Source organism: Clarias gariepinus, chromosome 26 (assembly GCF_024256425.1).
Source record: "Clarias gariepinus isolate MV-2021 ecotype Netherlands chromosome 26, CGAR_prim_01v2, whole genome shotgun sequence".
NCBI lineage: Eukaryota > Metazoa > Chordata > Actinopteri > Siluriformes > Clariidae > Clarias > Clarias gariepinus.
Window position 1 is genome coordinate 4,152,173 of NC_071125.1, and position 16,819 is coordinate 4,168,991.

At 39.4% G+C, this 16,819-nt stretch overlaps 2 protein-coding genes across 2 annotated transcripts in view; one reads left to right on the top strand and one right to left on the bottom strand.

Annotated features, from left to right (window-relative positions):
• The window catches only part of nek10 (NIMA-related kinase 10), a 31,035-nt gene extending 25,750 nt beyond the window's left edge, over nucleotides 1-5,285 (bottom strand). Inside the window, exons 1-9 of the mRNA XM_053487884.1 lie at nucleotides 5,253-5,285; nucleotides 3,866-3,955; nucleotides 3,730-3,790; nucleotides 3,532-3,644; nucleotides 2,915-3,013; nucleotides 2,725-2,809; nucleotides 682-723; nucleotides 481-559; nucleotides 320-387 (exon numbers count right to left, since the gene is read on the bottom strand). Of these exons, the coding sequence (XP_053343859.1) occupies nucleotides 320-387; nucleotides 481-559; nucleotides 682-723; nucleotides 2,725-2,809; nucleotides 2,915-3,013; nucleotides 3,532-3,644; nucleotides 3,730-3,790; nucleotides 3,866-3,955; nucleotides 5,253-5,281 (666 nt within the window). The 5' untranslated portion in view covers nucleotides 5,282-5,285. The remainder of the gene's footprint in view (nucleotides 1-319; nucleotides 388-480; nucleotides 560-681; nucleotides 724-2,724; nucleotides 2,810-2,914; nucleotides 3,014-3,531; nucleotides 3,645-3,729; nucleotides 3,791-3,865; nucleotides 3,956-5,252) is intronic.
• Nucleotides 5,286-9,500: 4,215 nt separating this feature from the next.
• Nucleotides 9,501-16,819, top strand: part of LOC128514120 (B-cell receptor CD22-like) — a 38,607-nt gene continuing 31,288 nt past the window's right edge. The window contains exons 1-3 of the mRNA XM_053487818.1: nucleotides 9,501-9,530; nucleotides 9,787-9,827; nucleotides 10,066-10,123. Of these exons, the coding sequence (XP_053343793.1) occupies nucleotides 10,087-10,123 (37 nt within the window). The 5' untranslated portion in view covers nucleotides 9,501-9,530; nucleotides 9,787-9,827; nucleotides 10,066-10,086. The remainder of the gene's footprint in view (nucleotides 9,531-9,786; nucleotides 9,828-10,065; nucleotides 10,124-16,819) is intronic.

Here is a 16,819-nt window from a genome sequence, read left to right on the forward strand (position 1 = left end):
AATTGTGTCCAAGCAGCAACCTCATTTCTCCTCTTGTCTGTTCCAACCACTCAGCATTTAGTGTCTTCAAGTCTACATTAAAGTACAAGAATGTCTGGCTCTTTGGAAGCAAAATATAAAATAATGATGAGTGGCTCAAGACTTTTGCTCAGTACTGCAGGTGTACATCCAGCAAAAACAGATAAAACTCCATGAATAACTGTTTTTCATAATTACTGTCACAATATGTCACAATAAAAGGGTTACATTCTGATTCATTAACCAACTGGATTATACCTTCCATTCACAATCCCACAAAACGCTTTCTGATTTAACCAACCTTATGAGCTTCACACTCAATCAGCCACTTTCTCTGCTCTTCAGCCATGGCCAGTTTTTGACACACATCTACAAGCAAAATTAGTATTTAAAAAAAATATATATATATCTTTATTTATTTATTTTTTTAAATGCTCTTCATGTAGTTTGAGCGCTTCTTACAGGTCATGGTGACGAGCTGCTCGGTTTCCAGTGCGCGCTCTTTATTTTCCAGATATGCGCTGCTGACTGAGTCCATGTACTGAAAGAGCAGCAAATACAAGCTAAAAACATTTCCAAAATATGCATAATACATGTCTTATCGCACAGATTAAGGAACATAGACACTGTATACAATAGCTTATTATTCATAACAGTCCTTACTTTTATAAGGTGAATTAAGCCATGGAGCTCATGAAACACTTTCTAAAGGAAGAAAGTATAAATTAGGACAATTCAGGAAGCTTACAGTACATTATATATACAACCTTATATAACAATTGTTTAAAAAGATCCACGCTTCAGTGTAGAAGATATGCAAACACTAACTCCGCCTTCGTGGTTTCAAATGAATGTTTAGCATTTATTGAACGTGTTGTTGTTTATAGGAGAGAATAACTTATACACAGTACTGTATCTTTAATATAATAACTTTAATTTAAAAAAAAAACACGATCAAGATTAATGTAACTCTTTGGTTAATGCTTTTATTAGTAAAGGACCTACTTATTGGTGCGTTCTGGCCTTATCAGAGACAAAAAGCTAACATTAAGCACCAGGTAACTCAATACAGCATGACCTTGGATTGCGAGACAAACAAAAATTTTTAAATAAATTTTAACTTGATAAATGAGCGAGCCCTTGCAACACGAGTAGTAAGTGTACGCTTTCTCTGCCGGGAGCCATGTGATCACAACTGAGCCATGGATCTTCTCTCTCTCTCGTGCTTCAGGATTTTGGGTAATCATCTCCCATGTGTTCAGTCTCAGTGTGTGTGCCTCATTTGTACATACAGTCAATATCCGTGCGAGTGTAAACTGTTTACTATATTGTGACAACGTGTGTGTGCAAAAAGCATTTTTTTATTTTGTGTCCAAGTGTAGTGACTGTTCTGTAGCAGTGCAGAAGATAAATCTGTTTAGCGACAATGCAGCGTCACATTTCCGCGAAATCCTCAAAAGGAGGCAAAAGTAATTGTCATTAGAGAGGTTCCTTGTTAAAGTCACACGAAAAGAAAAAGTTCCAGCGAGCCTACAAATATCCGTGATTCCGTTAGCGTGTGTGTGAAAATCATCCTACACAATAACCCTCCTTTTCCTCCTCCTCTTCTCTCTCTTTCTCTCTCGTCTCCCTCACACCAGCCATGATTCTTTTGAAAAGTAAAGTGAAGGTTAATTTGTTTTATTTTACTATATATTTTTCTTGATATTTTTTATATGGATATTTCTACGTTGTGGGACGAATGATCACAGATTCCATAATTTTTTAAAGTGGAAATTCCCTTTGATATACGAGTGCTGTCACGAACCTTCCTCTGATGTCTGTGTGTGCGTGGCATAATGTGCAGGAGGCGAGCTGGCGGTTTAGTAATTGGCTTTTATTTATAAAGCACATAAATCAACACAGGCATAAATTAACTCAAAGGAAAATAACTATAAGGACAACAAAAGCTAGACGCCTGACTGTGCTCCAGTCAGGCTCTTTATAATCAACTTAATTATCTCACCTCGGTTCAGGTGAATTCCCACGTCACCTGACCGAGGTGCAGTCTGGGACATGCAGTCCAACTAAAACACTAACTTTAACATAAAACAAAACAAACCCAGGCGCTTTGGCGCCCTCTAGGGGTTAACCGTTACAAGTGCTTTATGAATTACAAAGATACTCGCAATCCAAGGTTTAACTGTTTTATCATTTCCCAATAGTATGAAAAGTCAAACTGGGACTTTTGATTGTGCAGAATAACAGAGCACAGTTAAGTGTTAAAAAACTGCCTTTATTTATTTATATAAATCCCCTGCTACACTAATGCACTTATCCCAGTGTTTCACTAGTGCTTGGATACCATCAAGGTAGAAGGTTTTCTTAATATGCCAGATCCATGATCGGACTGTTTGCTTCATGTCTGAAATGCTGACCTCGCAGGAACTCCTTTAATGGCACAAACGTGAAAATGTCTTAGAGCAAATTCAGGACTGTATGGGGGATGTGGCAGTAACTCCCAGCTGGGTTCCTGTGATGTGCAAGTGGTGCAGTGGTTAGTAAAAAACCAGAAGGAGTTCCTGGGAGGCCAGCATTTCAAACATGAAGCAGGCATACCTTCATGGTATCAAAGCAGTAGTGAAACTCTGGGATAAGTACATTAGTGTAGCAGGGGATTATATATTGGAATAAAAGGAGTTTTTAGGCCAAATTTAATATTCATACCTGGTACCGAGGCTCTCTTATAAACAATCTCAGACAGATGAGGACTTGGAGGATGTTTTCAGATGATGAATGGTCCAGCCACTCACTGTAACACAATTTCACAAAAAAAAGGAAGAAAATAAAAAGGCAAGATAAGTCCTGGGTGCTTTGAAGTGAGGCCTTCATGTCATGTGTTTGTGTATTTGGAAACCTGCAATTGAGTCGGTTTTTGATCAGGGCGGCGAAGATGTCTGAGAAGAGACTATGATGAGCATGTCCAGAGAAATGCCTCTGTTCTCTGTACTTCATGCTGTAGAAAGATAAAGTTTCATCGGTTATGCTATCACAGATCCCAAGTTTGGATTGCGTAAATGCTATTCGCTAGGGAGGTATTTCGAGCGCTGGGGGTGGAGTAGTTTGTGATGGTCCAAGGCTACCTCCCCAAATTTGACAAATTTAGCTCACTTAGGTTGCCTTTTTAAGGCAATTTTAATGCAAATTATGCACCACCACTAGTGAGGTAAAGTCCTTGAGTGTTTGTACTTTGTTATTGTGTCCAAGTATTTTTCTACCTTTGTACTTTCACTGTGTATTAACAATATTGGGAATTTCTGACAAGTTAAAACATTTTTGCAAACCCAATATTGTCGTGACATCAATGCTGACAATGCAGTATGTAAACTTCCAGTACCCATATAAAAATGATACAGTATAGTCAAACCTTCATGACTCACAAGAGAAACACAGTGGTTGTTTGATATACATAACATCATGGTGAATTTTGATTTTGTTAATGGATATGCCATACATAGTATCAGAACTACTCACCTGAACTTTTCAAGCTCTGCTGTCTCTGCTGCTGTGTACCTCACATGCTTCCTGTTCTCATTCACCTGCGGAGAATTCTGCAGCTTTCTGCCCTTGTACTGATTTCCTGTAGACTAGTAAAGATGAACAATGTCAGTATGACTTGCAACATGACACGTCAAAGCATTAGGATAGGATCTCCTGTCCATTTATTTGTACCTGCTGCTTAGAAAACAGGGCCGAGACAAATGAAAGAAGCCGCCGCAGATCAAGAATCTCTCTGAAAATAAGAAAAACGTCAAGCCAGACCAAATAAAAAATACTTTTCCAAAAAACACATATTATAAGGCCTTACTTTTCTTTATTTTTTGAAAATGTTCTATCAAGTGTTTTCGCTCGTCTGTCTGGAGGTGGCATTTTGGAAATGGTCGTTCCTCTTTCATCCCTGCAGACGAAACATTATGCATTTCATGTTCAGTCAAAACAAAGTTGCATGGTTATGGAAAGTAAGACAAAACAAAAGAGCATAACTCTGACATCTTCTAGACACATGGAATATAGAAATCATGCTTACATTTGTACACAAACATACTTTACCTGCTTGTGCCATTTGCCTAATTATGTACTTGCTTTCTAGAATATTAACAAGTCAAATCAGGACTTGATGAAATTTCTTATAATGAAGGCTAAAATCTGACTAAAAGACTTCAAGCACAGTATGGTGATGAGACTCTTAGCTGCAGGAACTCGGCAGGGAGTTATTACCACATCCCCCATACAGTCCTAACCATGCACCTAATAATTTTAATTTCTGTTTGTCTCATTAAAGGAGTTCCTGGGAGGCCAGCATTTCAGATGTGAAGCAGGCGTACTGAGAAAAATTTCCACCTTAATGGTATCTACTGTAAAAACACTGGGATAAGTGCATTAGTGTTGCAGAGGATTATATATAGAGAAAAATCTAGTTTTAACTCTAATCTTAATTTTTTTTGTTTAAATATTTTTGGATATTTCTGTAAATAATTAAGTAAATTAAAGTAAAGGCTAAATAAATAACAACTAAAAACAACAAGTGAATTAATTAAAGTCATATTTTAAATGAAGACATATATTTTAGACATATAATTATTTAAAAAAAAATATATATATTTTTTTAAATAAATATAAAAATAAAATAATATAAAGACAAAATAATTAACAACTAAAAATATACTGAATTGAATGAAGATATTTTAAATAAAGACATATTTAATATGAATATATTTAAAATAAATATTAAAGCCATATAATACATTAATAAATAAAAATATTTAAAAATAAAATTACAATTAATAAATAAAATAAATAACTACATAAATGATATAAATACATTTTAAAATAAATCTAAAAATAGATAAATAAATAAATAAATAAATAAAAAACATTTTAAAATAAAGTTTCAAATTGAATAAAGACAAAAAATAAGGAAATACCTTGAAAAATTATTAAAGCTGCATATGACATACGTTACACTTGCATACACTCAGACTAGTATACATACTTCATATTCATACATAATGTCAGTTTATTTAATAAACTTTTTTATGTAAGTGTAAAACACTATTTATAATCTCCAAGCAGTCACAGGAATTAATTTAGTCCGGAGAGTCTAAAGGCTAAATATTAAATTGGTAAATAGTTAATTACTAACAGCATAAATATGGCACACAAAGTTCTCCTGCAAGCTGTGCCGCATCTCTCACCTGTTTTTATCGAAAACACCCGCGGCCATTAGGAGTTTTAATCTCAAGGTCGCAACTTAATTGTCAAAATGCAGTCAACATAACAACAGGCGCGCGCACGAACCGGAAGCTCCGGTATACCGAGGTGCACAGGAGGGAACCAATCAGAAGGCGCGATGGTGCTGCCTGCAGTGTTACTATGGTGACGCCCGACGCTGCAGCGCGCGCACAGTCGGGTAGTTTATACATTATATATATGTTATATACGTTTTTTTTTTATTTTTTTTATTTATCTATGTTATGTCATTTTTTGGTAGATTAACAGTGTAATTTTAAGAAATGAAGTAAGACGCAATTGCAGGTTGACAAAAACTGACAGAGAATAAAATAATTAAAGTTAAGGTAGCAGTGGTCAGGTGATCATCAGTTAAACATGAACAAGACAAGAGACAGAAGTTTATAAAGAGAAAATGGGGCATATGGCAGGATGGAATACGTGCAGAAAATTACCTGAAGTGAGTGCGTGTGTGTGTGTGTGTGTGTGTGATGATTTGACACCATGTACCCCACCTCGTTCCTGAAGTATCCTGGGACCCTCACAGCATAAGCAAAATAATAAATAAATGAAATAGCTCCTTGTGGGAAGTAAAACAAAAATGGCAATATCGCTAAATGGTAGTGCTGCTGAGGTTGTTGCATTTGTTCCCATTTCTTTAATTTAATCTACATAATTTAATTAAATTTTGCACAATACTGCACACAAATGTATTTGTCCATTAAACATATGCTTTATGTATTTTCTGTCAAAGCACTGTCCTGAGCAGGAATATTCTGTAGACTTTTTCCCCCCACATACACTTACTGTAATACTTTGAGAACACAATATCCTTTTCAGCTTAATAGATTTATGTTTCCTGAGATTCCTTTGAAAAAGTAAATGCAGACCCAAGTGATCGATCAGCATGCACATAAAACTGTTTGTTCTGCTTTCTAACTTTCAGTTAAAATGTTGATGTTACTTTAATGCATCAACAGCTTCGAAAAAAAAAGAAAGAAAAAAAAGAAAGTCAATTGACAATGTTTTAAACTAAACAGGACGTTTCCGTGACAAATTTCTTAGAAACTCAGGAGCCAGTTTTGGGTAAAAAGTTAAACTTTCTATTGTACTGTAGACTGTGTCTCAAGTCTAATGCTAAAACCAACAATCATCAATGTAAGCTTTATTTTTTATTTAATTACTTTTTTTTCCAATAGGGCAGCAAATACACGCACTCTCCTTTTTCTCGCGGTCTCTCCCACTTCCTCTGTCTTTCTCTTGGCCCCCGTGAAGCTCAGTTTGGTTCTGTCTCTATTTCCAACACAAAAGAATACCAATGAAAAACTTCATACTGAGCCACAGGTGGAAAGCATTATGTGTTACCTTCTGACTGCACCCACCTCTCTCCATCTGCAGTCACGCTGATAATCCTGCCCTGGCTTTACCTTGGTTTAAGTGGGTACGGAATGCTCCAGCTATGGAAAGAGAGGTGTTTAGAAAAAATGTCCCAGGAAAAGATTATAAAGGATACAGGAAAGGGCACAACATGGGTTCGAGACATCCGTCTTGTGGGGATGGACATCCCTTTCCTTTATGCATAGGTAGGGATTGGAAGTGAGGCAAAGGGAAAGGGAGAGAAAGGGACTGCCTGTTCTTGGATTGGTCACCAAATGGCTCTCAGCCAGCTGGACAGTGGCACTAAACCTACTTTGCTGTTTTGCCTGGCAGGTAGGTAACAAACTGCTTAAGCACTACAATGTTGACCTTCTCTTCTGTATGATGCTCTCCTGCCTGTACAAGCCAGATTAATGCTCAACAACATCAACCTTATACAGTTAGTTCATGCTGCAGCGCCATTTTCACTAGTACCACTGTGGGCATTGGTTCAGTGGCTGTACCTGTGTGCCTGGACTTATTTCTGTAGGCTTGGTGGATGGTAGCAAGGAACCAAATAATATCAGTGAGGGGCAAGGACTCCATGGTGATGTATCTTCACTCCCAGTTTTGCCATCAGTGGTTTGAGGACAAAAGAACAGGAAGCAGGCTGTGAGTCTCGATAGTGAACTGTATTTATTGGTTCTCAGTGAGGCAGCAATCTCTCTCTTCCTCTCTCTCAGTTCAGCTCAGCTCAGTCTTGCCAAAAAAGGACACAAATAAATGAACTTCATAATGGGGTTTTGGGTCATTGTCCTGTAGGAAAACTCTTTATTTCCACGTTTTAACCATCTAGCTGATGATATGAAGATATAATGAAGAATCCTGAGTTGGCCCTCCTTCTTTATTATTCCATCTATTTTATGTAGTGCAATAGTTCCAGTGGGAGCAGAACAGCCCCAAAGTAGGTGCTACCACCACCATGCTCAACAGCTGCTACAATGTTCTCGGATTGAATGCTTCTCCTCTACTTCTTCAAACATACATCAAAATGTCAAAACAACAAAAAAAAAATCTATAAAAGATTTTTTCCATGTCCGCATGGTCAGTTGCAAACTGTAGTCAAGCTTGATGGGGTAGATTTTATTGCAGGGACTTTTATCTCAGATGGCAGCATTTTAGTTCATGGTAATGTAAGACTCTCTTGACTGTAGACAGTAACACCGGTGATTAAGCAGCTTCAAGTTGTTAATTCCTGGGTTGTTCTTGGACATTGGTCACCAATTTCCTCTCAGCTAAGGGTGACAGTTTATGCCTCAAGTTCATGGTAGCCCTGTGCCTCGATGGTTCCTGGGTTGTCCCAGACCATCTGAAATGAAGTTGAGGGGGACAGTTTGGGTCTTCTTCTAAATCTTAGGCCACACCTCCAAATAACGTGAACTTACAAATGTTTCTACTGATTTTTGAATCTTTGTGACTTGTGTAAATCTACAGTACCATGTTTTTTTTTTTTTTTTCAGATTTACTAAAACTCTGTGGACTTTCCCATTTGTTGTCAAATAAACATTTTTTGATCAGCCAGTTAAAAGACATTTCGGGACTTTCAGCACTGAATTAATAATCTAATTGGGTATACACAATGCATATAAACTGTATTTCCCTTTATGTGTAATTTTAACCCTATTCTAAAGCCGAAAATAAACTCAATATGCTTTAAACTCTTGGGGTTGTTTGTTAAATTCTTGTTCTGCTTTCTCACTTTCAGTTCTGCAGTTTCTCCAAAACATTTTAGGGTTCTCATAGCTGCTGTGAGGGGGAAAAAAGCAAGAATGCAAAATGACAGGACGTTCCCCTGACACTGTAGATTGCTGTGTGTATCAGAAACTTGCCTGTTAAGAAAAGATCATCTGTAGGTGTGCAAGGTAAAAAAAAACAATAATAAAATAAAACAATAATGACATCACCATCATCAACATGATCAACATGATCATCATTATCATCAACAACACAACATCGAAATCAGTGTATTGCAACATGTTACACATTTGGAACCAGTCAAAAGTGTGGACATACCTAATTCAATGTTTTTTTTTTTTTTTTTTTTCTATTTTAGAACAATACTGTTTTTTTTCTAGACTACGAAATGACACACATGGCAGTAGTCAATTAGGTATCAAAAAGTACAGTCAGGAGTTATCTAAAGCACTGTTCTGGATCAGTTCTGGCAAGAACAGTATTGTGTCAAGTGCATTTGCAAAACCCTTTAAGCACGATGATGAAACTGGCTCCCATGAGGATCATCCCAAGAAAGCAAGACCAAAACTTACCTCTTTTGCATTTTCTTTTGGACTTCTTTTGGAATTACCAGTCTCATAAATCTCCAATTAATATCACCCAGATTAGAGTCGTTATGAAGGCTTTACAGAGCATAAGTAAAAGACACATCTTAATATCAACTGTTCAGGGGAGATTATTGCATTTTTGGATGCATTCAATGTAGAAAGAAATGAAAATTAGAAAAGACCATGGGATTAGTAAAGTTTTGACTAGTTGTGTAGAATGTGTAGAATGAAACCAGTCTTAAAACATTGAAGATATTACAGTGAGATTCATATTTTTTAAAAAAATGCCTGCTTTAACCTGTTTTAATCTAATAATAGACTAGTTATGTTATATAGTTATAGACTTATTTATCACTTTGTATTATCTAGTAGATACTGTACATATCTAACCTAACAATGTAATGAAGACCACTAGAATGGAGAAGTCTTTAAAAAAGGGGCTGAGCTTTTGGTCTCTTGACCCACTTGACATAAAAGAGCAAAAGGTAGATTTCTGCCACCACAAGTGAGCAACCCAACAGCAAAGTCACTTCACTGTTTTTCAAGGTAAGTGATGCCTGTGAATGATCTGCTTTGAGTCTGTAAAAGTGTTATAGTTTCACTTTATTCGGTCTGTTACTGCCAGCATGTTCTTGTTGCCACTGTGTCATGGGATTATAAATAATTAAAGTAAACACATTTAGACATTGTAAACAGTACTATATTATTATATACTATATTATTACTATATATATATTCAGTATAATCAGTCAATAACAATATTGGTATGAGCAACAGGATTGTGATTAGGTTTTCTTTACAGAGAAACAGAATTCACAGATCCAGAAAATCTACAGAACCCAGGTACGGTAATATTAACCTCTGATGATTTATGTCCCCTAAACTTCTTAATGTATTCAGGTCTAATAATGTGATTTTACAGCCCACACTATTTTTTACTATATAATAATATGAATAGAAGGTTTACATTTTTGCAGCACAAACTTCTAGTCTTTTTTTTTTTATCTTTAAGACACTTTTACTTGTTTAATAGTCAATAAAAGCATGAATGAATAATCACTTGATTTCTTGTGTTGTCCAGTTGTTCGATCAGACTCCAGTAATGGATAGATTTGGCACACTGAAGCTCTTTATTGCTGGTAAAGTAATTTCACCGATCAGTTCTATAAAGTGGAAGGGTGAAAACCCTACATTGCATTTTTTTTCTCTGTTTTAAATACACTGTAACCACCTCCTTACCACTACCTTAACCACTATTAACAACCATGGTAAGTGGGAAAAAAAGCAGTTTTGAATGCACAAAACATAAAGGAAACCATCTTGGGTTACTTTGCTGTAACCCTGTTCCCTGAAAAAGCGGGAACGAGATGCTGCGCGAAAGCACTATGGGAAAGTTAAGTTAAGCCTTGATTGAACTGCCGATCTTCCGGTTGGTAACTCGCACTCCTCATGACCGGTTGTGAAGCATGTGTGTGTCAAACACGGCAAAATTTTTAGCAAACATAACCTCGGTCAGGTGACGTCACTCCATTAGGTGCATCTGGAGGTTATAAATAGGAATTAACCGGAACATCCTCAGGTCAATTTTGCCCGAAGGATTTACCAACATCTCTCACCCGACTCGTCCAGTGGCCACTTCGGCCGTGGTCCCATGACATATGAAACCTGCTTTGATTTATACCACTGGCTAGTGTGGTGGTGTGCTGTAAATTTTGAAGAGCATGAACTAGACACAGTGAATGAAGTCTTACTGCTCCGGGGCTGTAACAGCGGAAGACAGAGGCTTCAAAACAACTGCGGAAGATAGTTGGGTGAGGATGCAGAATAGCTCTAGCTAGCCAATTGGCACAGCCTAAGCACCATAGAAAGGCTGATGAGGCCCACAAATAAGCCGGCAATTAAGGGGTGCTTTCCACAAACCCCATCAGTCAGAACGAAATAGCGACTGCTTACGTTCCGAGTGTACTAGGGCACAAGCCCGAGGTTATTTTTCCCTACAGAAACTTTCAGCACTAAAACAGTTTGGCAGTGGACTGGGTCTACATGTTTTATGTCCTGGAATGTAAATGACCCTGAGGGACAGAATTGTCCTGTCCTTAAAGCAGAACCTAGTGTGCTAGTTTCCCTTACGGCGCAAATCTAGTCTGCCCGGGCAATATTTACAAGGCTATCGTGATGTTGTCCATCCGTGCTAGAACATACTAGCCTCCTGATTGCTGGAGGGAGTATTTTAGGGCCAGAAATAAAGTCATCAATTCGAGTCAGTTGATATGCCACATGAGAAGATGACCTCTCCAGATCCCTTGGGCTGGTTGGCCATCTAAGGCTGCGCTCTGGCCCGTAAGGGAAAAACGTCTGCCATTAGCAACTTGCGACAACAGCACAGACCTAGAGTGGGACCTAGAGACAAGGACGAGCGTCTGAACCACATAAAGAGGGTACGAAGCTCTCGGCGGGTAACCCTTATTGACTCTGGGGATTGGCCCTTGGATGAAATTCTCCGGCACTTAGCCACCACTGAAGCGGTGAAAGTTACTTTCTGGCCTAGCTTGAACTCCTTTAGAGTGTTTAAAATAGATTTGACGCGCGCAAGAGACAGCTGTGCCCGCATTGCGGTCGGATCCCACATGACACTCAATTTCATACTTTGTGTAGGAAAGAGAACGCTTTCTGTGGCGTTGAGACTCCATTCTGAAGAAAACGAGGTGAGCTAGGGTGACGTGTTGACGCCGAATGGCTCTGTCTGGGAGGGGAACATGTGCTATGACCCCTTTTTCCAGCAAGTCTGTGATTTTTAATTAACAGAGGTGCTCACTGTGGTTTCACGGAAATGAAAAACCCACGCCGTTAAAACACAATGATTGAATTCTGTAGCCAGGGAGACATGCTTGGCAGTAGCTTACACGCTGCCAACTTCTCCGAAGGGGCGGTAGCTTTGTCGCTTAGCTAGGCGAAGGAGTAGTGGTGATGGTGGTGGCTGTTAAGTGTTCGGTGTCCTGAAACACGACAGGAGGGATGTTTGCACAGACAGGACTTTGGCTATTGGTCTTAAAAGACGGTAATGAGATATTAGTGAGCACTAATGCAACCAGAAATACATTTTTGATTTTGCACCCTTGATTCCTTTTTTACTGATGTAAGATATTTTGTTTATTTATAGGACAAAAGCAAAAAAACAGAAGTTGTGTTTTTATAAATGTGGCAATGTGCAATTTGCATGTAATTGTAAAGAATTGGATAGCATTGTAAACTCTTTATATTGGAACCTTATTAAAACTAAAAATGTATTTACTGTAGTTAACTTGTTTAATCTCCAGTTGCCCAATAGTACTTGTTTGTAGAGCTATGTAAAATCTACACATTACAATTACAACAATTGCTTGTGAAAAAGCTTTTAACTCCTTAGATTGTGGTTGCACCTTTGATTAAAATAAAACTGTTTTATGCTATTTATATATGTTTTTATAAACAAAAAATGCTTTTCAATTCAATTACCATATATGACATTTTTTTCCTTATTTTTATTTCCAGACAGTTCAACTAACCCTAGTAAAAAAAAAAAAAGTAAGCTAAGTATACTTAATCCTAGCATGCCAAAGCATACTTAAATGTACTTGCAGCCAGACTAATGACTAGTATACTTAAAGTTTGCTATTTTCGAACAAATAATTTTGTACTAAGTGTATTTAAGTTGCAATTGAATTGTACAAAAGCACAATTTTAAGTGTATTAAGTATACTTTGGTGTGCTAAAGTGGAACAACTTTAAGTATACTTAGTACACTTTTACATTTAGGCATTTGGCAGACGCTCTTATCCAGAGCGACTTACATTTTTTATCTCATTATACATAGAGTTGAGGGTTAAGGGCCTCGCTCAAGGGCCCAACAGTGGCAACTTGGTGGTTGTGAGGTTTGAACCTAACCTAACCTGAACCGTAGTCCAATGCCTTAACCACTGAGATACCCCTGGCCCATACACTTAAAGTATATGGCTGTGTGTGTACTAACCTACATACCTGACAGTAATTAATGAAATGTAAGTATATATTTAATGTATAAAGTATATATTTAATGTATTATTTTTATTGTGTTACAAATACATGATTAATATACTACAAGTACATTCTTATTGCAGCAGTAGCATGCTGTTATACTTCTGGCCAATTACAAATACTAAAAAAGTACATTTTGTGGGTAATGCAAATATACTTTATTGAATCATACAGTACATACAACCTTCTATATTACAAATTACAAAGATTATTGCAATTGTATTACCAGTACACTAAAAGTGTTTAGGATCATTTACAAATGCTAAATGCATTTTCTACACTATAACATGTTTTTGAGACACATTACATCAGTTATTATGAGGGAGATTTTATTCATGAGTTCAACAGATTAAATTTGCACAAGGTTACAAAAAAGCACTACTATAGTTTATTTGTGTTTAACAAAAGTCAGGTTGTTTTACAAACACACAGACTTTAAATTTTAACTGTTGTGTGAACACAGACAGACATTAGTATTAGAGTATACAGGTACAGTATTAGTTTAAACCTGGTGTGTGGACACAGACAGACATTAGTATTAGAATATACAGGTACAGTATTAGTTTAAACCTGGTGTGTTGATTCTAGCTGTTACACAGAGACTGAAAACAGGCCAAGAGCTACGGAACATTATACCACAAGCAAAGTACATAATATTTAGCAACAACACATTAGACAATACATTCTATAGCTTAAAGTATGTAATTAATTAAAAGCGCGCGCACGAGAAAGTTGTGCACTAAATATAAGTACATATAAATAGGTACATTTACATTTAACTGATAATATACCGAGACTACCTTATTTTAAAAATTTTATTCTAATGTGTACTTTCTGTACATTTGTACAATGATTGCCTGCATTTAGAAGGATGTACTGTTACTACTAGCTCAACAGTAAAAGACCTGGGCGTAATATTAGACAGTAACTTGTCCTTTGTAAATCATATTTTCAATATCACAAAAACAGCCTTTTTCCATCTTAGAAATATCGCCAAACTTAGGAGCATCTTATCTGTATCTGATGCAGAAAAGCTAGTTCATGCATTCATGACCTCCAGACTGGACTATTGTAATGCATTACTAGGTGGTTGTCCTGCATCCTCAATAAACAAGCTTCAGTTAGTCCAAAATGTGGCCGCCAGGGTTCTCACTAGATCCAGAAAATATGATCATATAACCCCAGTATTATCATCCCTGCACTGGCTACCTGTTCAGTTTAGAATTATTTACAAAATCGTATTACTAACATACAAGGCTTTAAATTAGACTTTAATTAGACTCATCTCTATGCTGAACTGGACTTCATGTTAATTTAAAGAATCTCTGTTATATTGTACTTTCAGCTGCATAACACACATGATGTTATATCATCTCTATCTGTTATCACACAAATGAGGATGGGTTCCCTGTTGAGTCTGGTTCCTCTCAAAGTTTCTTCCTATTGCCATCTCAGGGAGTTTTTCCTTGCCACTGTCGCCGTCACCCGTGGCTTGCTCATCAGAGACATTTCATTCATTCATCTCATTATCTTCAGAACCGGGCAGTGAACTGGGGCCCCCTGTCCGAGACGATGTCCTTGGGGAACCCATGCAGACAGACTACATGCTCCAATATCAGCTCAGCTGTCTGTTTAGCTGACGGGAGTCCGGAAAGGGCTACCAAGTACACAGCTTTGGAGAAACGATCTACGGTGGTTAAGATGGTGTTCTTCTCTTCCGAAACCGGCAGGCCCGTGATGAAGTCGATGTCAATGTGCGTCCAGGGCCGGCGGGGAACAGGAAGTGGTTGGAGTTCTCCGGGTGTCGCGTCAAGTGTCCTTGGCTCGGGCGCACACTGGGCACGCCTGAACGAACTCATCAATGTCCTTGGCCATGGATGGCCACCAGAAGGCGCGTCGGATAAATTGGAGGGTACGCTGGGTGCCTGGGTGTCCGGAGAGCCGAGTGGAGTGACCCCACCGGATCACCTCATTCCTTACGGCGTTGGGCACATAGAGTCGTCCAGGCGGCACACCTGCCGGTTTGTTTTCCGCCGTCTGTGCTTGGCAAACCCTTGTCTTAAGTTCCCAACAAAGTGGGGCAAAGATTTTGGATGAAGGGAGGACAGGCGTGGTATCCGCCCAGGGGATGTCCTCTTCATGCTGTTATGAGAGAGCGTTGGCCTTGGTGTTCTTGGACCCCGGGCAGTAGGACAGATGGAAGTTGAATTGTTTGAAGAACAGGGCCCACCGCGCCTGTCTAGGGTTCAACTGCTTTAGATTGCGGATAGTGATAAGATTTTGATGATCGGTCCAGATGATAAATGGCTCTCTGGCGCCCTGGAGCCATTGTCGCCATTCTTCCAATGCCCACTTTATGACCAGCAGCTTGTGGTCCCCTACCCTGTATCACTGCTGAGTGGGGTCCAATTTTTTGGAGAAGAAGCTACAAGGGTGCAGCTTCTGATCTGGACCTCGTTGGGATAGAACGGTCCTTGATAGTTATGTTGTTGAGCCCCCGATAATTGACACATGGGTGTAGTTAGCCGCCTTTTTTCTTCACAAAGAAGAACCCTGCGGCGGCAGGTAATGAGGAGGGCCGGATGGTGCCATGACAAGGGCAGAAGACACGTACTCCTCCATTGCCTGCGTCTTGGCGGTGGACACAAGTAGAGATGACCACGGAGAGGGAAAGAACCAGGCTGAAGGTCGTAAGGTTGATGAGGCGGCAGATGGGTAGCGCGTCGCTTACAAAAGGCTTCAGCCACGTCCTGATAGGCGGCTGGAATGGCGTTGGTGTCGACGTCAGGGTCCTCGGACTCCCTAGAGCACGTCCCAGCCGAAGCCCACAGGCAAAGTTCAGAACAGGTCGGCCCCCATTGTAAGATCCGGTTTTGGGTCCAGGAGATCAACAGGTCATGTTGTAGGAGCCAAGGGTATCCGAGTATGATGGGTGGTGATGAGACAGAGGTGAAGTGAAACTGGATCGATTCGTGGTGCTGGTCGATGATGAGGGTGATGGGTTGAGTCTGGGTCGTGATGGGGCTGGAGGAGAGAGGCGGACCGTCAACTGATGTGATTCGAACCGGCTGGAATAACGCTTCCAACTCCACTCCCAGTTTTTTGGCATAAAAAAGTCAATGAAGTCAATTAACGCAGTACTTCAGACCCGTTTGTGGCCAAACTGGAGGTGTACCTGTACCGTGAGCCGAGAGACGCTGGGTGTCGTGACAGAGAGGTGAAGATGACCCGTCGAACTGCTCTAATCGCTCACCAGGCTTGGGCGTTGGGAGCAGGAGGTGGAGAACCAACATGTCCATGGGTGGTGTAGGTGGCGGAGGTTGAGGGTCGTGGGGTGGCAAAGATGGAAGTGGATAATGGCGGCAGAGTTCTCGGGGCTGGCTTCGAGTTAGATCAATCCCTCCAGCGTGGCGGGAAGCTCCCGCCTGGCTAGTTCATCTTTGATTTTGGAAGCCAGTCCCTCGTAGTAGGACGTCCGGAGCGCGGTGTCTCCCCAGGTAGTCTGCGGTGTAATGGCTCACGGACGATCCTCCCTGCTGCAGGTGGTATAACTTGGTGTCGGTCTTCACCTCGCCCGTTATATGAATGAGCGGTACCTGAATTAGATCTAAGAACTGCCGTGGCCCATTCAGCTGCCTGCCCGGATAGCAACGAAATGAGTAGCGCGATGCGCAGCCGATCGGTGGAGCACTTGGTGGAATTGAACTCAAACACCAGATCTAAAGCCGTCAAAAATACACTGCACTTCCCGTCTGTTGCATCCCATTTCTCTGGTAGTAAAA